At 43.0% G+C, this 17,075-nt stretch overlaps 1 protein-coding gene across 1 annotated transcript in view; it reads right to left on the bottom strand.

The window, feature by feature from the left end:
- Positions 1–519: 519 nt before the first annotated feature.
- Positions 520–17,075, bottom strand: part of znf385d (zinc finger protein 385D) — a 72,934-nt gene continuing 56,378 nt past the window's right edge. Inside the window, exons 5-8 of the mRNA XM_070835552.1 lie at positions 9,409–9,756; positions 7,491–7,672; positions 4,259–4,360; positions 520–1,620 (exon numbers count right to left, since the gene is read on the bottom strand). Of these exons, the coding sequence (XP_070691653.1) occupies positions 1,369–1,620; positions 4,259–4,360; positions 7,491–7,672; positions 9,409–9,756 (884 nt within the window). The 3' untranslated portion in view covers positions 520–1,368. The remainder of the gene's footprint in view (positions 1,621–4,258; positions 4,361–7,490; positions 7,673–9,408; positions 9,757–17,075) is intronic.

The raw sequence follows: 17,075 nt of genomic DNA on the forward strand, positions 1-17,075 counted from the left end.
ATTTGCCAGCAGGGATATTTACTCCAGGATTATAGATTAGCCTCTGTATTACAAACACACACAGTGACACTATCAAGGAGATTGAACATCCTTTAGAAACATATTGCTGGTTGTGGAAATGGATTTTGATGATGAGTGTGCTCTGAATGTGAAAATGCATTAGTGAAACGCAATGTTGTTATAAATGCACATCTGGATACAAACGCCAGGAGTGTGAACGTCCTTCAGTTCGTTGTAAGAGATGCGTAACACTATATGTCTTCTAAAGCTGGATTATGTGTTCTGAACTTTGTACTTAGTGTGTAAAACTAAATGTTATTAAAAATGAGTAAAGAAAGGGAGAATTTCTTTAAACTCATCTTGTGACCGCTAGTTTCATTAACTTTCATATCCTGCTGCTAGTTTTAATAATGCACTTACTGTAGTTGATGCCTTAAGCACCATAACTTCATGTGATAGAACTGCACAGAATCACCAGCAATAACAAATTAGGACTCTTTATTTGAAATTGTTCACCTTTTACACACTGACAGTTAATATGCACAAGCCTTTGTGGTCCCTCTGGCCCGAGACATGGTCAGTGACACTGTGTGCTGGACATCAACTAGGATGGCTTATGGCGAGTGGGAAGCTCACACACACACACACACACACACAGGTACACACTCATACATGAACAAGCACACGCACACATGCAGAGGTACACACTTGCACACACATACGGATGCAAAGACAAATACAAAGACACACATTACGACACGTACTCTAACAATCTAACACCGTCTAGCCATCTAATGTAGACATCAACAGAGGAGGGGCTTAAAGTGCATACAGGAACAGAGAGGGCCTTGCTCGCTCTTATGATCAGTAACAGCCTTTTAAATTATGAGCGACAGTAATCCTCCACAAAAGCAATGATCTTAGTGCCACACTGTATCTTTACAAAAAGCAGATCCCTATTTTAGCTCAAACTTTACCTTGCATCATGAAATAATGACACTGCATAGTTCACTGGGTTAGTCTTATACATTATTGCGGTACAATGTAGGTCCCAATCTGGGGTCTGGGTTTGGGCCGTGGGCTGCAGCATGGCACATAATATATGTGTGCTGGAGCCCGGGACTTCAGTGGGACAAGGGAAATAAATCCATTGTGAGAAAGCACCCAAATACTTCACTGCAGTCCGGTGTGGATGTGGGATAATCCAAATGAGGAGTTGTGAGAAGTGTTAAGGGTCCAATCACAGCATGAAGGTGTTCGGAATCCCGGAAGCATAAAAGGAGCTGACACGACTCCTCTGCCTGGTCTGGGTGAAGTACAGTTTGGTCCTTGACAGGAGGCGGTGCAGAACCGTCCGGGTCAAACAGGTCAATAAGGGGCGAATAGGACTTGTGGGTGGGAGGTCCTGATAGGCCCAGGGGCCGGGCGGAGCAGTGCAGCGGGGAGGGTCTGTGTTTGGAAGAGGGTAGGGGTCGGGGCGTGGTTAGTGGCGTGGTTTGTGCGGTGTGTGTAAGAGTTGCTGATGGCGGCGGCGGCCGCTGCCACTGCTGCCAGGTGGGCAGGTATGATCTGCCCAGTCAGAGGCTGACACTGGCGCTCCTTACCCAGGGCCAACTTTATCTGTCAGACAAAAACAGTGGAGTCAGAACAGTCTGTACGACACAGGGTGGACAAAACAATGGAAAACACTGCAAATTCTACGACAAAGTCATTTTTTCAATACTTTAGTGTGAGGATTATAAATGTGTTTTTCTACAAATCCCTTCTTTAAGAAAAGAAGCCAAAGTCTACAATGCTGTCTAAACACACGTTATAAAGGAGCTATCTGCTATCTGATCAAAGAACAAGTCAATGATGTTGCCAATCATTGATTGAATTAATACCAAACCCTTATTTTTAGTGCCAAAATCATTTGCCAAATATTCAGTTATTCCATTAACGGAAAGTTTATTTTGATAAGCGAATAAACACGAAATATTTCCTGTTTCCAGCTTCTCAAATGTGAGCATTATTTTTCTCTGTTTCACATCATGTGACAACATGTTGTCATAATATGGCTCTACGGAGGGAATACGGTGGAGTCACAATTTAACTTTGATTTATAACAAGACACATGGTTACACAGGAAACCGTCTGCAGGCACAGACACGGTTTGGGCCAGAGAGCTTTGCAGAGGATGAAAACAGTGTCAGAAATCAGCTGCTAATTGCTGAAAGTGTTCCTGATGATCTGCAGCATACAAATGCTAAACAGATAATTCTTGAATAACTTGACAAATGTGCCTCCAATTTGGATATACAGCATTTGGTTTCCTTTTTTTTTTTTTTTAAACAAAACACTCACACATCTACGGAAGCCTAGAATGGCCATGCTTGTAATTATTTACTTTAATGCAGTTTGTTGCAATAATGTGTTAAAATATGGTGCTAACTTTTTAGAGGATTGTGGCAGGTATTACTGACACACAGACAATAAAGCACAAATGCAGACACACGTCGCTCAGCATACACAGCTTTAGTTTGAGGAGCTGTGCTAATGTGATGGCCAACCTAAATCCATCTTTGGCTATTAACGCAGTGAGCAGTGACCGCGCTGAGGTTGTGCTGGCTGATGTCGTGCTGGCAGGCAGGAACACACAGTACTCCCAATGCTTTTTATCCTTTTGCTCACAAAAACCTACTATCCTGTACTCAAATCATGAATCACGGACAACAAATTACAAAGTGACGTTTGGTTAATAGTAAAAATAGACTAATATTTTCCAAATGGTGCTTGATTGAGAGGGGATGGGTCCAAGTGGCCTTTGATGAACATTTCAAGTAATAAAAGGAAATGTTTGCTTTATCTCGTTATCTCGAGATAATGAAATAATTAATCCGTCGCTTGAAGATAACGGTACCAAAGCAATAATTGCGAGCACAGCTGCTCTCAGCGTCCGTACACACCAACTTGGAGTGCACATGAAAACTGAAGAAATGAGTCAAAAGAGTGGAAAGAAAAGCTGTGTAGTCGTGAAGACAAAGAAACGACAGAGAGGCAGACAGACAAAAGGGAAAAAGCTCCCAACCTCCAAAAAACAGCCAAACGGGGTGAAAAGGTTACCAAAGTTATCTGGCTTAATCGTCTGTATCAGTAATGGAAAAGCTACGGTCTCCCAGCACCAGGATGGCAGCCGTTGTCATGGGTTATCAATCACTGACTCAGGCATCGTAACCCTATGGGAAGCATTCTTTACTCTCCGCTCATCAAAGGAGCTCCTCTCCGTTAACTCAGTCAATGATGGGTTTCAGAAAAAGTCATTTCCCCCACACTGCTAACCCCTGCGCTTCGTCTCGGGAAACAGTGGGTGTGATGAATGCCATCTTCTGAGGGCTTCTCTAAGATGGAAAGTCAAACTCTCCTTTATCTTTCCCACTTTGAATCCACATGGCTCCTTCATGCATCCTACCAATCCTGCGCCGTTTGGCACTCGAAAAAAAAACACCTTGACATTTTCCTTAGCTCATGGAGTGCAAGAAGGCCGGGTTTGCCATGTAGGACAGCGAGTACCAGGAAGCTAAACAAGCACCTTAGGAAAGTATTTGAAAGTTTTCAGTACACTTCTCTAATTCTGCGGTTTGTCAGCCTGCCTGGCACTAATCTGAACTGCCTTGATGCAGAAGACCACACGCTGAGGTACTCAAAATAAGTTAAAACTGACATTTACAATTACCTATAAATAGTATTCGACCCTGGTTTGCATTCCGCCTCGAGCTTACTGGCTCAGAAGAGGCACGATACATGCCATTTATATCTATAAAATGTCACGTTTTCAAATTAAATCGCATCGTTCTCTACCACAAATTTTTAATAAAAGCCAGGTAACAGGTGAACCAGTTATGGAAGTTGACAGTTTGTCATATTAGGTGCTGTCAATTGGATCAACACTTTAGAAGAGGCATGAAACATTAAACTGACAAATTTCTGCATTCTGCATTTGTCCAACATTCTCTTCCAGTGCAAACACAAGAGAGAACAGTACATATTGGGGCTGGGCACAGACCTCTGCTTTTTGTTTGACCTGCAAAGTGCAGAAAGAGGAAGTGGCTGGAATATGAGAATTGCAATGAATACAGTTTCAGATATCAAACGAGAACTGTTTCTCCTGGGTTGATACATCTGTCTCCGAGGAGGCTATTAGACCTGAGTCACTCTGATTGTTGTCCTGACACTGGGACTTTTGTCGCTGATAAGATGACTGAGGCATGCAGTGACTCACCGGCTGCTTGGTCTGGCCTTTCTGCGGTTTGCTGTAGGGGCTGTACTTAGGTTTGGCTGGTTTACCTGCTGCTCGGTCTTTATGACGCCGGCTGCTGATGTGCTGAGAAGGAGACAGAAAACAAGCTTCAAATGAGGCCTGAGTCACATTAAATATACAGTACATTTCAGAGTGCAGCTGTACTTTGATTAAAGCTCTGGTAAAATGATAATTTTCATCTTCTGGAAAGCATGAATGTTCTCTGAAACTCTGTCAAAGTTGATATTGCACGTGTTAGTAGAGGAACAATCAGGGGGTCATCAAAACCACAGGATTCATCTTCTGGGGATTATGGAAAACAACAAATGAAATGGAAACCCAGCAGTCTGTTTTCATGACAGACTCATGATCAGACTAATAAGCTGGCCAAGGGGAGGGTTTGACCAGTTACATGGCAATCTGCTGAAATATTCTCAGCACTGTATCTTTCTCTGGAAAAAGAACAATTCAAGAGAAAAACAGTGCAAATTGACTTTCTCACAATTGGCTGCAATTCTTTATAGATACCTGTTACACCTCAGCCTCGGGCTAGATGCCATTTCACGGTAGATAGCTTATCATGTGTTGAGGTGGGAACCTGACCAACTGAGAGGGAGGGGGCAGTACTAAAAATACACCTCCTGTTTAAATGCGAAAAGTAGAACAGCTTTAAAGGTTTCATTGTGGCTGGAACCACCCATGGGGAAAATGACTGCAGTTATGGCACAGCAAGGTACAGCACGGAAAGCATTTGCTAAATGACACATCATGTTCCCGTGTTAAATATAGAATGTCACTGAGAATGGATGAGATATTAAGGGTTTTCTCATGTTTCTCGTTTGTTGAATACACAGCTAAAATACAAGAGTGTGGAATAACATACACAGAGTACAATACGGGGGTATTGTACTCTGTACTGTGCAGAAAAAAAGCAAATAAATAATTCAGTGTGGGTACATGCTGACAACAAAAGGCAGATTTCTGGCTGTGTCTAAACTTCACAAGTCCTTGCAGTAGGTTTAGCAATCACACTTTTCCTCTGGTTTCAAGCTGTAACTGAAATTTGTCATGCTGGATTCTTTTCACAGAGAATCGCCGCTGTTCAGAAGTACTCAGTAAAAGTCCCTGCATGAAAAATTCATACAAAGCCTGTCTATTTTCAGTGAGAAAGCTCAAGGTTAGCTCAGACAAAACTGAGTGGTTTTCAAGTACTGTAGATGAAATTCTCCCCATGACAGAATGATCAGCAGCTACAAGAAAAGAAGATTTGTGGAGTGCCCCAAAACAACCACCAACAAAATAGATATTCCCAGGCAGAGTTTTCAGCCAAGCCACATTGAAGAAAATATCACAGAGAGATCCGATTATTATCAGCTTTCCTCAGTAACCTGATTTCCCCAAATCGTATTTAAACTAAAAACCCTTTTCCGTATTTGAGGAGAGGGATTAGCAGGAACTTGGTTGGTCCAGCTGCCTGTTTTCTTGGCAACATACCGGATGTGCTTAACCAGATTTCTTTTTTGCAAGAGTGCGTGAGGATGACAAAGACTTGAGACTGGGAAAGCTTTAGTGTGACAGCAATGCAGCAGGATGAAAGGAAAGATCATTACTAGAAGTGGTGCATCGTTGTATCAAAAAAAAAAAAAAAAAAAGCTTAAATCCAACAAAAACTTAAATCTGACTAAATAAGTAGGTTTTTCTACAGATGAAACTACTTGTAACATCCAGATAGATGCACCTCACACACAGGAAATGGTCTGACTGCAGAGCCTCCATGTGTCATCAATCTAAATACATCAAAAAAAGAAAGAAAACGTATTGAGGCCGCAGCGTAATACATCACCGATACACTTCAAACCTGTCACCCTCGTTGGAAAAATACACCAGGGGGTGAGAGAAAAATCTGATTAGCGAGCAGCTGCAGGTAGATGCAGGTTTTACTGTGACCAGCTCACTACGGTGCATGTAAATATATCTCCCACTCTTAACCCTCTCTTCTAGTAACCCTGCTGTCTGCTGTGCATGTAAACATAGTAAATGAGCTGTGACAGAGCAAGATAAAACAAATACATTTTCCAAGCTCTAATCATGTGTGCCTGTGTTCATTCTTCTTCTTCTCTTTTTGCGTGCCAATTAAATTTCAATGAAAAAATAATTGTGTGTTTTTATAATAAATTCCCCTCTTTTCCCGTTCTGGGAATCATTACAGTGATTTGTGGCAACGAGCTTGTAGCCAGCAGGGCAGTTCTATAGTAGGAGGTGTGTGTGTGTGTGTGTGTGTGTGTGTGTGTGTGTTTGGACGTCGGCTGTTCTAAACTCTTTCGCATTTCCAAATGAGCTGATTTGTTTCCATCTGTCCCTCACTGACTCCCTCTGTTGCTTGATTTTTAAAAGCTTCAGTTAAACATGATACGTGTGGCTCATCCTTCTTTGGTTCATCCTCCTTCACATTCAACTCTTTATCACAGTCTCATTTTTCCCTGTATCAGCTGCTGAAGTGTTGTTTAGGCTGCTACATATTCATCATCTTAGCAAATTACTTGTGATTCAGAAGTAGGTTTCTGAGAATGACTTCACAGCCTAACAGAGAACCACCTGCACCGCTTTTTATTTATTTTTTATTTTTTACTCTGCTTTGCTGGTTGAGGTGAATGCTCGTTGATGTTTGAATACAGGAATTGTAAGAAAAACCTCCCTGATTCTTTTCACTATTTCTATATGTCATCATCAGCCATTCACTCACATTCAACTAAATGACAAACTGATTTCCATTTACCTTCTTGTCATACTTCAACAGACTATTCTTTCTTACATTTAGAGGTGCACAGTTATGGAAGTCACAGCTTTTAAGACACAGTTAATATTATGTCATTGCGTCCTGAGCCTTATGGTCAGATCATTCTAGATATTCACTTTTTCTAGGTTTGTTTTTTGCTCCGTCTTTTCTTTTCTTTTATTATTGTAGACGTCTGTATGTTTTGTGTTAGATGATGATTGCACTATGTGTTGTTTGCTAGTTTTATTGTTTTAGATAAGTAATGTTGTCACTTTTGTATTTTCTTGAAGGAGAAGAGGACTCTGCACTGTAATTACTCGATTTTCCATTGAGTGTAATTGTTCCCTTATTATTGTGGAAACAAACAAAACTAAACTGTGCGGGAAAGTTGAGGAGATTTTCACACCAACTCCATCTGTGCACGTGTGGCCCTCTCACCTGTTTTAGCTGAGTCTCTGAGTTCACATGCACATCGCACGTCTCACAGTAAAACGTTTTGTTCTGCAGGCCCGTTGATGATTTAGTGATTGTAGCCAGTTTGCTCTTGACTCCTGGTCGGGGGAAAGACTTGATGGAGCCCACGCCAGTCCTGGCCTCGAGCATCGTCTTGTGCTTCGTACCTGCAGGTTCAAACAGGAAGCGGCACGGTCAGTGATGATCCCTCGAGGAAATGCAAAGTCAGAGGGTTGAAAGGTTTGACTTGTAAATCATCCTAAAACATCCTTGATCACAGCTGAGAACCCTTTGTCGAGAAACTCATTCATGCAAAAGTTTCACATCGGAACACATTTCCTAACACAGTTGAATAATGATGCAAGACCAAGGAAATGCACCCAACCCGTCCAATCAGAGGTGGTGAGAAAATCCCATGCATCTCTTCTGACTCCAAAATAAACGGTGGTAACCATGACGGTGATATTGAAAATGCCAAATGGCACGCCACAAAAGAGAGTCACGTTGGCTATGTCCACTTCTGTTATAGAGTGTCATAGTTTCCAAGCATGTGAGGTCAAAAGTGTTTTTACAGAATGCATCAGTGTGTCATGTGATCGGCTGGAATACGGAGAGGCGTTTTTTCTGAAACAGACAAAAATGTCCAAACTGCTCTCTGTCCCACACTTAACCTCCTCTAACGCTACGGGCACATGTAACACTCTCAAATGTAGCCAAAAGCCTCTACTCTCTCAAAATGTTAACGTCTAACCCACAGGAGCTATAATTGTTGAGATCTAAACCTTAACTGATAGGTAGAGCACCATCGAGCTCTGTCTCACTGCCATGTAGCAGACAGAGCGGCCAGGTGTTCCTGGTAATAGGAGTTATATAAGTTATATGGTTTGGACCTTTATTGATTGCCATTGAATTGTCTTCAGTTCACTGCTGTCGTAAATGCTGGCTGAAACCTTCCCACACATATCTGTATGTGCTTTGGACATGTCCAGAACTTTGGGACAGGTTACTTTCTATATATATTGTCTGGTAAAGGAGCAACATCAGCTCTTTGCACAGCTGTCATTCTTGGACTCAGCCGCTGAACCCAAAGACTTTTCCTTTGTTGGCCATTACCGCAGCTAAAATGATACTGCTTAGACATTGGAGGTAAAGATATCCACCCACTTCTAACAATGCCTCTGCTGCCTGGTTAGGAAAAGGTCGCATACAGAATGAGTTCACATGGGACTCTATCACTGCCTGGCTATTGGTAACTCTGAGGTCACTTCACATCTGGACTGCTGTGCTTAAATCTGGAGCAGATGTCAGTGTGTGTTTTTTTTTTTTCTTGTATGGGTGTTTGTGTCTTGGGTGAATTTCATTTGGCCTTTTCTCTGTCAGTAAACTTTCAGAAAAAGGTTTCTTTCATAACATTATGTCATAAGGCTAAATCAGTGGGACATTTCTGTGCTGGAGGCTCCAACTAAAAGCATGGACGACTCGACGTACTGTCATATCCCCACTCAGCGTGTGTGAATGGGCTATTAGAAATTACTGTGACAGTGATTTCGGATACAATACCTGATTAAAGCTGGATGCAAGGTTGCTATGGAAACCGGTGACAAACACCACAAAAATCAGAAATGTGTTATTTAGGCCTGACAATTAAAGTTTAAGACAGCCAATATAAGTCAGTGACAAAGAACACCTCAACACCGATGCTGGGTGATTGTGTAGAAGGGCAAACTATTTCATGGAAACTGCAGAATGCGTGGTGGTGCAATCATGCTTAACTCATGGTGTTTGATGAGAAAAACACACGTAGGACCAAAGCAGGTAAGTGCCTCATTTATACAGTAGGGGCTCTTTCATCTTCTGTACATATGGATTTTTTTATTTGCAGCAAAGGTTGGCACACTCTTACCGCTGTTGTGAGCCTCCAGCTGCGACGCTGAGTTGACTGCCACTTTGCACAGTGAGCAGTAAAGAAGACGCCGAGCTTTCTCCTCCTCTGTTTCCCTGTCCGTCTCCGCCTCCAGTTCGGCCTCAGGCTCCGGGTCTGGTTCTGAGGGCGAGTTCAGCTTCGACAGCCTCTCGTCCCCTCCAGTAGCTGAGGTAGTCTCTGGGGCCGGGGCTGCAGTGGTGCTCGGGACCAGGATCGGTGAGGCCACAGATGCCGGCGTTGGCGTCGTAAAGGTCGTCAAGGATGCCAAGGGTGGCGTCGGCCTGAGCACGGGGGATAGCGGTAGGGGTGCTGCTCCAGGAACGCCGTCTGCAAAGAGAGAATAGATGATTTGTTTTGAATCATACGACTCCATCCATCATTTAGAGGCAACAATGTTTTATTCAGGTAAACCAGCCAACCAACCAGGTGGCTGAACAGGTTTTTTTTCATTCCTATCTTACTCATTTGTTTTAAAAGTAAAATATGAGCATACAAAACATGGAGTACAGTGTGGTGTGTGGACAGTGTCATAAAAGACAATTACCTTAGTCGAATCTGAATGCAGTCACAAAGGTTTTGTGAGGATGTGAGAGTTGGGTTAAACTGAGGTTGTTCAGTTGATTTGAACATGCTGGTTTATGCATGAGAACGTTTCACTTTAAGACACAGCCAAAACAGGATTCAAAGAGTTTAAGAGCAAATGAAGAAGACCAGAGCACAGGGCTGGCTCATGTAAAGGAGCAAACACTAATCCCTGATGAAATGTCTCCTTGATAAGAATTTCTGCGGTGGGCCGCCCCTTACAGCACATCGCAAGTGCAAATAGAAAAAGAAGTAAAAAAAATAAACACACTGGTTTGACATCACATGTGCAGCATAATGAAAATATCCTGCAGGTGAGAAAAACACAACCAAATATGGTAATGCTGCAAATAGCAAAGAACACAACAACCAAAATTGAAAGAGCACCAAAATTGAAGCAATTAAACCCGTTTTCTGTTTAAGGTTCAGAAAAAAATAGCCAGTTTATTTGTAGATGGATAGAAAATTGAGTTAAGACCAATACAAGGAGCAGCCAGTCCAAAATGGCACCACACTCAACAGATCACACTTTTCTAGACCAGAGACAGTAATGATAATAAAAATGCTTGAAATAAACAATTCCGAGCTCCAAGATGAGTTATTGAGGAGGTAATAGAATGCATGTTATGGTATGTGCTGCTTGTTCATATCAGACAAATGCGACCTGTCATTATTGAGTATTATTGAGAGAGACGGCTCTGCAAAATCTTCTTCTTCTAATCCCGCACATGAGATCACATTAACATGTTATACAAATAGCTGCTGTGTTCTGACAGAAATGTCTGATATTTTTAGGAATAGACAGCCCTGGATCAATATATTTGACTCGTAAAACAACACCACATGTCAGTGTATGGAATACAGAGGACTGCTGCCACATTCATGAAAATGAAATTTTGCCTTAGCAGCACCACCTGATCGATGCCAATGCCTCTGAGTTCTTCGCACTCCAGTGTCACGAAATGAAGATCAGCCAGCCAGGAGAGCAAATCAATAGTGAATTATGTGGCGCTATTTTTGTGAGCCATTATATATGGTTCTTATTTATCCTAGCGGAGGTGTCGGAGGTTGTCGGTATCGCAAAACTGCTCCAAGTTACGTCGTTGCCAGGTTTGCTTGTGCCAAAATTTGAAAAATACACCTGCGTTTGGATGTTTCTGTTATGACCTGTGGTGAAACAAGTACAGACATCCTTTAAATAAGGGGAATCAGAAAGAGCTTCTGGTGAGAGATATCTATTTAGTCACGACGAGGTGCTGAATGGCACCCAGGGGTAGCAGCTTATTTCACAGTTGCACTGACACTCTGGATGAAAGCTTCAGCTAAATGCATCAGATGTATGTAAATATATGCAATGTGGGTCTTTTTCTGTTACTTTTTCAGTGTTTGTGAGCATCCAATCCATTAACCTTTGAAATGGGTTTGAGGCACATTTGTACTTATAACACTCTCCTCTTACAGTTGACCGACTGGAATTTGCTGCACTTTTGTGAAACTCGCTGCACGCTCTGAGTGTAGATCTTTAAAGCAGCGAACAGGAGCAGGTGGTGGATAAATGTATGAAAAACAGGCGTTGAGGGAAAGCTACAGGAGGGTTTCTTCTAACAATATTTCACAAAATCCTACATATCCAACATATGATAATGAATGTCTTATCTTTGAAAGGGTTCGTGATCAACAAAGCAGAAGATGCCGTATGTCCTTAGTATAATATTATACACCTAAACAGTAGGGTTTATTATTAAAGACAACAGCAACAGTAAAACTACCTGTAAATCTCAAACAGTGAATGCTGCTGAACCAGTCAGTGTATTGGTGAAGCCCCACGATCGGTTTACTGGTGTGTTGACTATATTTACAACCAACAGCCCAAACGGACACCACCCTGTGACTCTACCTCTCTCAACCGCATAAACATGAAGCCCAACATTGTTTTAATCTTCTGCTTTGTTAACATACTGAATCCAATCATTGTCTGCTGTTTTAGCAGCTCCAGGTCGCAGTGACACCCAGCTAATACATCCTTCTCCCGAGCCCCATCCTCTCGCTCTTACTGGGAGATCCTGAGGCCATCCCAGACCACATGGGATACATAATCCGTCTAGTGGTCATCCCATTCGCTCATGGCTGGAGTACCTCCACAGAGAGGCATCTCCTTCTACTCTGAGCTCCTTCCAGAAGTCTGAGCTCCTTAACAGGGCTTTCATAACATCAGTGCAGGTGGGACATTGCACAGAGCTAGTATTTCCAGAACAGATGCTTTCTGCACCTCTGTTAGAAATAATGTGACATATTACATGTTGCACCTTGCTCTAATAACGTCGCATCTTGTGAAATAATGCAACATAATAATATTGCATCTACTGCTTGCTGCCAGCAGTCAGAACTACGCTAATATTCCACCAGGCTGTGCAGCAAAAACTCAAATATTCACATTCTCCACAGCTGAGGAGAGTAATGGTTTGTTTTGTGTAACTCTACTCTCCTACTGGGACTTCAGCACAAGAAATAAAGACGGCAGAAAATATTAGACCACAGGGATAACATGTTATCAATGTAATGCTGTGATTGTTCGCTGTCTGATGTAATGGGCAGCATCCTGTGAGCTGTTTTTTGATGCTCCTAAATCCGTGCACTACCTCACAGAAACTATTTGTTCTCTAGTGTTTGGTCTAAACGGACCATAAGGGTGAGCCCATCCAGTCTTTGAAAGAGCAGGGAGGAGGGAGCTTGTATCCCAAAGCTCCCCAAAACATCATGACCTCATGTCAGGTCTGGAACATGATCAACAGCTGAATCAAGAGCTTCGTCGTTTACTCAGATTCATCCCTTTTCACATTACAGCAGACACAGCACCAGTCCGGCTGTCGATCTCACGCTCCATCTCATCCTGACTGGTGAGCAAGACCCAGAGGTACAAGAACTTCTTCACTTGGGGCAGTGACTCACTGTTAAGATACCGTTTTGCAAATAAACCATGAACCCGCTAATTTATTCAGATGCACAAAGCGAATCAGGACTTTATCTGGCTTACATGTTGTGTTCAATGAAACATTCGGCAGCTGTGATCCTTTTCCTGTCTCTGTCAGTGCTGCTGCTGCTGCACTTCTTTTTGTGTGTGCCCCTGGCAGGATCTGTCTATCACATGACCAGATGACCTTAAGCAAGGGCGTCTATTGATTACTGTTGCCAGCAGAGGATTGAGCATTGATGTTGCAGCGTGAGGCACCGATGACTGAGTGACCTCCACCTGTATATCTGCGCGTCTTTCAGTACACGTTGCAGATGCCTGTGGACTGATGTAAAGAAGAACATCTGGCATGAAAAGGCCATTATTCCAGGCCGTTACACTCGATACCATGACTGGAACATTTATTTAAAGTCTGTGGACTCGACTCCATAAAGGGGACCAGTGACTTCACTTATTAGCTGTGTGAAATTTATGTTCTGTTTAATTTGAGTTGAGGCTGAATAGGCTGCAGGCAAGAGCCAGAAAATCTACCCAATTCTTCCAATACACATACACACATATATACCGCCACCCTTAGACTTAATCACAGTAATCTGAAGACAAAAGAATACTCTTTGATTTGAACCTTAAGACAGTATCAGAAACACAAAATCAAGGTTTTTAATTCATGTTCACATTACAGATGTTGAGCTGAACTCTTTTCATGTCGACAGTCATCAGTTCTGATGCAACCACAATGCTTTAACAGCCATCAATGACCTAAGTGTAACTTTACATTACCGTGGCGCATCATGCCCAAGCCATTATCACGAGAACAATAATTAATCTGTGAACTATTTATGAAGTGTCTGACCTTGTCACTCCTGATGAATAATGTTTATGCCACGAGCGGAGCGGCAGTGACCTCTTTGCTCCCGGCAATTAACGGCCACCTACTCCCAATCCGCTCCGGTGTGCCAGGCATCAAAGCAACCTGAAATCACAGCGATTAACTTGCTCGCTCTCTCCACTAGCTCACTAGCGACCAAAGAGCTGCCATCACACCTGCCTCTCTGGGCAGCTTTTCCATGGCACGGTCATGGAGTGTGGCTCCAGCAAAAGTGCAAGCGAAGGTTTGGTGTTCGAGTGAGCCAGCAGGTTTTTGCCTGTGAGTTATCAGAATGCTTTCGGCAGGTGTCCCACCTTGAGTGGGCTAAAATAAATGCACCATCGGGATAATCGTGCAGAGCTAATAGGGGAACCATCTCGTTATTGTTGGGGATTACTTTTTTGGTTCCATGTTCTTAGCTGTGGCATTTTTCCTGTTGAGCCTCACACATCTTTTGTCTTTTATCTATCAGTAGCAGGAAGAATCTGCACCAGTCTCTCTCTAAGAGATGTTTTTCTCTGGTCAGACTGACTCTACATTGACTCAGTGTTTTGAGCAGCAAATACAACAGTCCTCATGAACTGCTTTATATTCAGTCACTTGTTTGAAACGGTGGTTGGAGAGCACAAATTGCTCAGGGTGCTATTATTAAGGAATACTCCATTTTGGCAGTCTGCTTGTTTTGCTCTGATACACAAAGTGTGAAGATCAATATCAATTTTATCGTTATGAATTCAGTAGAGAGCTGGCCCTCAGCACAAACACTAACAGTAGGAAATAGTTATCCTCCAAAGAGGTAAAAAGTCCATTCTACATTGTGGAAATAGGAGTTTCTCATCCTATCATTATCTCATGTTTTGATAGCTTTTTACCTGCATCTCACAGTCTTCACTGGACGCAGTCTGCTCTGTTCGTTTAGTGCGAGTTGGCTAAAAACCAGTAGATATTAAAAATCACAAAGATGATCATCAAAAATCTGCAAAGCTGACATCAGTGAGGGCAGGATGCCTGGTGCAGTCACTGTGCCTAGCTGTTGGTTGGCACGGGGCTTCAATGACAAGTGAGTGTTAAACTCTGTTTCATTGCTATTTCTACCATTTAAATAGAATACGCTTATTCCCTTTGTTGGTAGATGAGAAGTTTGATACCAATGCCCGTGGGTTATGTAAGTCACTGAAGCCAGGAGCCTAGCTGACCATAAATACTGCAGGAAGAGAAAACTAGGTAGCCAAGCTCCCTCCAAAGTTCAAAAATATACACACATAACATGACTAACATTTCTGTCTGCTATAGAGATGTTGTTAGGCATATTTGTGCTAAACTAGGCTAATTGCATCCTGGCTCTAGCTCCACATTTCACACACAGACGATATCGATCTTCTCATCTAACTCCCACCAATAAAGCGACTGATTGTATTTCTTTCTTTTGTAGTTCCGTCTTTATCTATCACAAAGCCCGGTTGGTGAGGCCATGCCATGTTAAGTCGTGCATGTATTTGCCCTTGTGTCTGGGTGAACCCATCTACCACGGTGTCATTAAAGAGCCATTTGCTGTTGGAAGGGCAGGTGATTAAAGTGTGCTTTGGCTGGCCTAGGACGCCGTGCACTCTGGGAAGCCTCCAGTAATCCATATCACCAGTCAGTGTGACCTAACTGGCTCTGCAAGGCCCAGTTAAGAACTCAATCCCCTCTCATTAATGGAGGTAATGACTGTGATCAATCTTAAGTTGGTATGGGCGAGCTGGGGCCCGACAGCAAAGGAGTAGGAGGGAGAGAAAGAAAGAGACAGAGAGATTGAGGCCAGGTAAAACAAAGGAAAGGATAGACACAAGAACAAAAGAGGATTGATTTGGAAGACGCAGAAAGATGGAACTGGAGCTGGAAAAAGAGAAAAGTTAAATGAAAGTTAAACTGGAAAATAGCAAACTTGGAGCCAAAACAACACTGGGAAATCAACTGAGTGAAAGGACAGAGACAGGGGGGAGGGAGGTTGGGGACGTGGGAAGGTGAGAGGACAGAGATAACATTAAAAGTGAGTAATCGAGAATGGGGCACCATTAAAGATAGAGAAACTGAGAGGGTGGGAGTGGCGAAGGCAACAACGACAGAGGGTATCCAGTGTAAAGCAGATCAGGACAGGTGCTGCTACCCTTCGAGACAAGACACCACCTCTTTTATTTCCTCCATTTGTACCTCAGCCTCTCCCGACTCCCCCCTGAGACTTGCTTTGGCGATAAAGGAGAAATGCTGTGCTGAAATCCTTCCACTCCACTTAGGCTTTCAGGCAATCACAAGACTCCCCAGAGATCTGATTACCTTTCTCAATGAAGCTGGATTAAGCTCTTTAATTAAAATGATTGGGCCTTATTATATGCTGTCACAACTTAAAGGACAGAAATCCCTCGTGGCCCTTGAGTTCTGTCAAATTTCATTCAGCGTCTATGGTTTTTTTTTTTTCCTCTCCTCTTGTCAGTATTCAAAGGGAGTAAATGAGAAAAGAGTCACGGATGAATATTCCTAGAATAAAAGATTGATAAGGTGAAAAATTTGCATTCACAAATAAGTGTGCATCGACGCTTGCAATCAGCTTTTTTTTATTGAAGGGAGAGAGAGTGACGTTATCTCTGATATGTAACAGCAGGACTCATTGATTTGAATTCACGCTGATTTATCTCTTTCCAATTTCATCCGAAAGCAAATGATCCGCGCCTAATTTCTGCTGGGAAGTTTCTGCGGTTGCACGTCGTCGTCCCAAATCCCCACAAATGAGAACATTTGCAGCACCACGCAGGTACGGAGCCAATCTAATCACACACTCATCAGGTGTGCTGCTGTCTCTGACGTCTGTGTGTAAGGGCTTTTTCCAACCCAGCGCCTATGTACGGGGACTTGGGCACAGAGGCCTTTTTCTTTTGGGTGCAGGGGGGGGTGGGGGGTGGGGGGTGGAGGGCGTCAGTGGTCGATGGGGACCTGAGGAAGAAGACTGTGGGGGGAAAAAGCCTTAGCTAGCCTCCTGCCTCCCTGCAGCTTGCTCCATTGTACAGCTGCTGTCAGTGCTGGCATGGCTCCCCTGACAATCTGCTCTTTAATAGCTAATATCAGGGTACATTTCCTCAGGCACTGGAGTGGAACTGAGAGATGGCGGGCTGTGCTGTGGGCATTTCTCTCTCTCCCTCTTTGCCTCCCTCGCTCTATCTCTGCTCGCTCCGATGCTGGTGTAAGGAC

This window comes from Pempheris klunzingeri, chromosome 8 (assembly GCF_042242105.1).
Source record: "Pempheris klunzingeri isolate RE-2024b chromosome 8, fPemKlu1.hap1, whole genome shotgun sequence".
In the NCBI taxonomy this organism is placed as follows: domain Eukaryota; kingdom Metazoa; phylum Chordata; class Actinopteri; order Acropomatiformes; family Pempheridae; genus Pempheris; species Pempheris klunzingeri.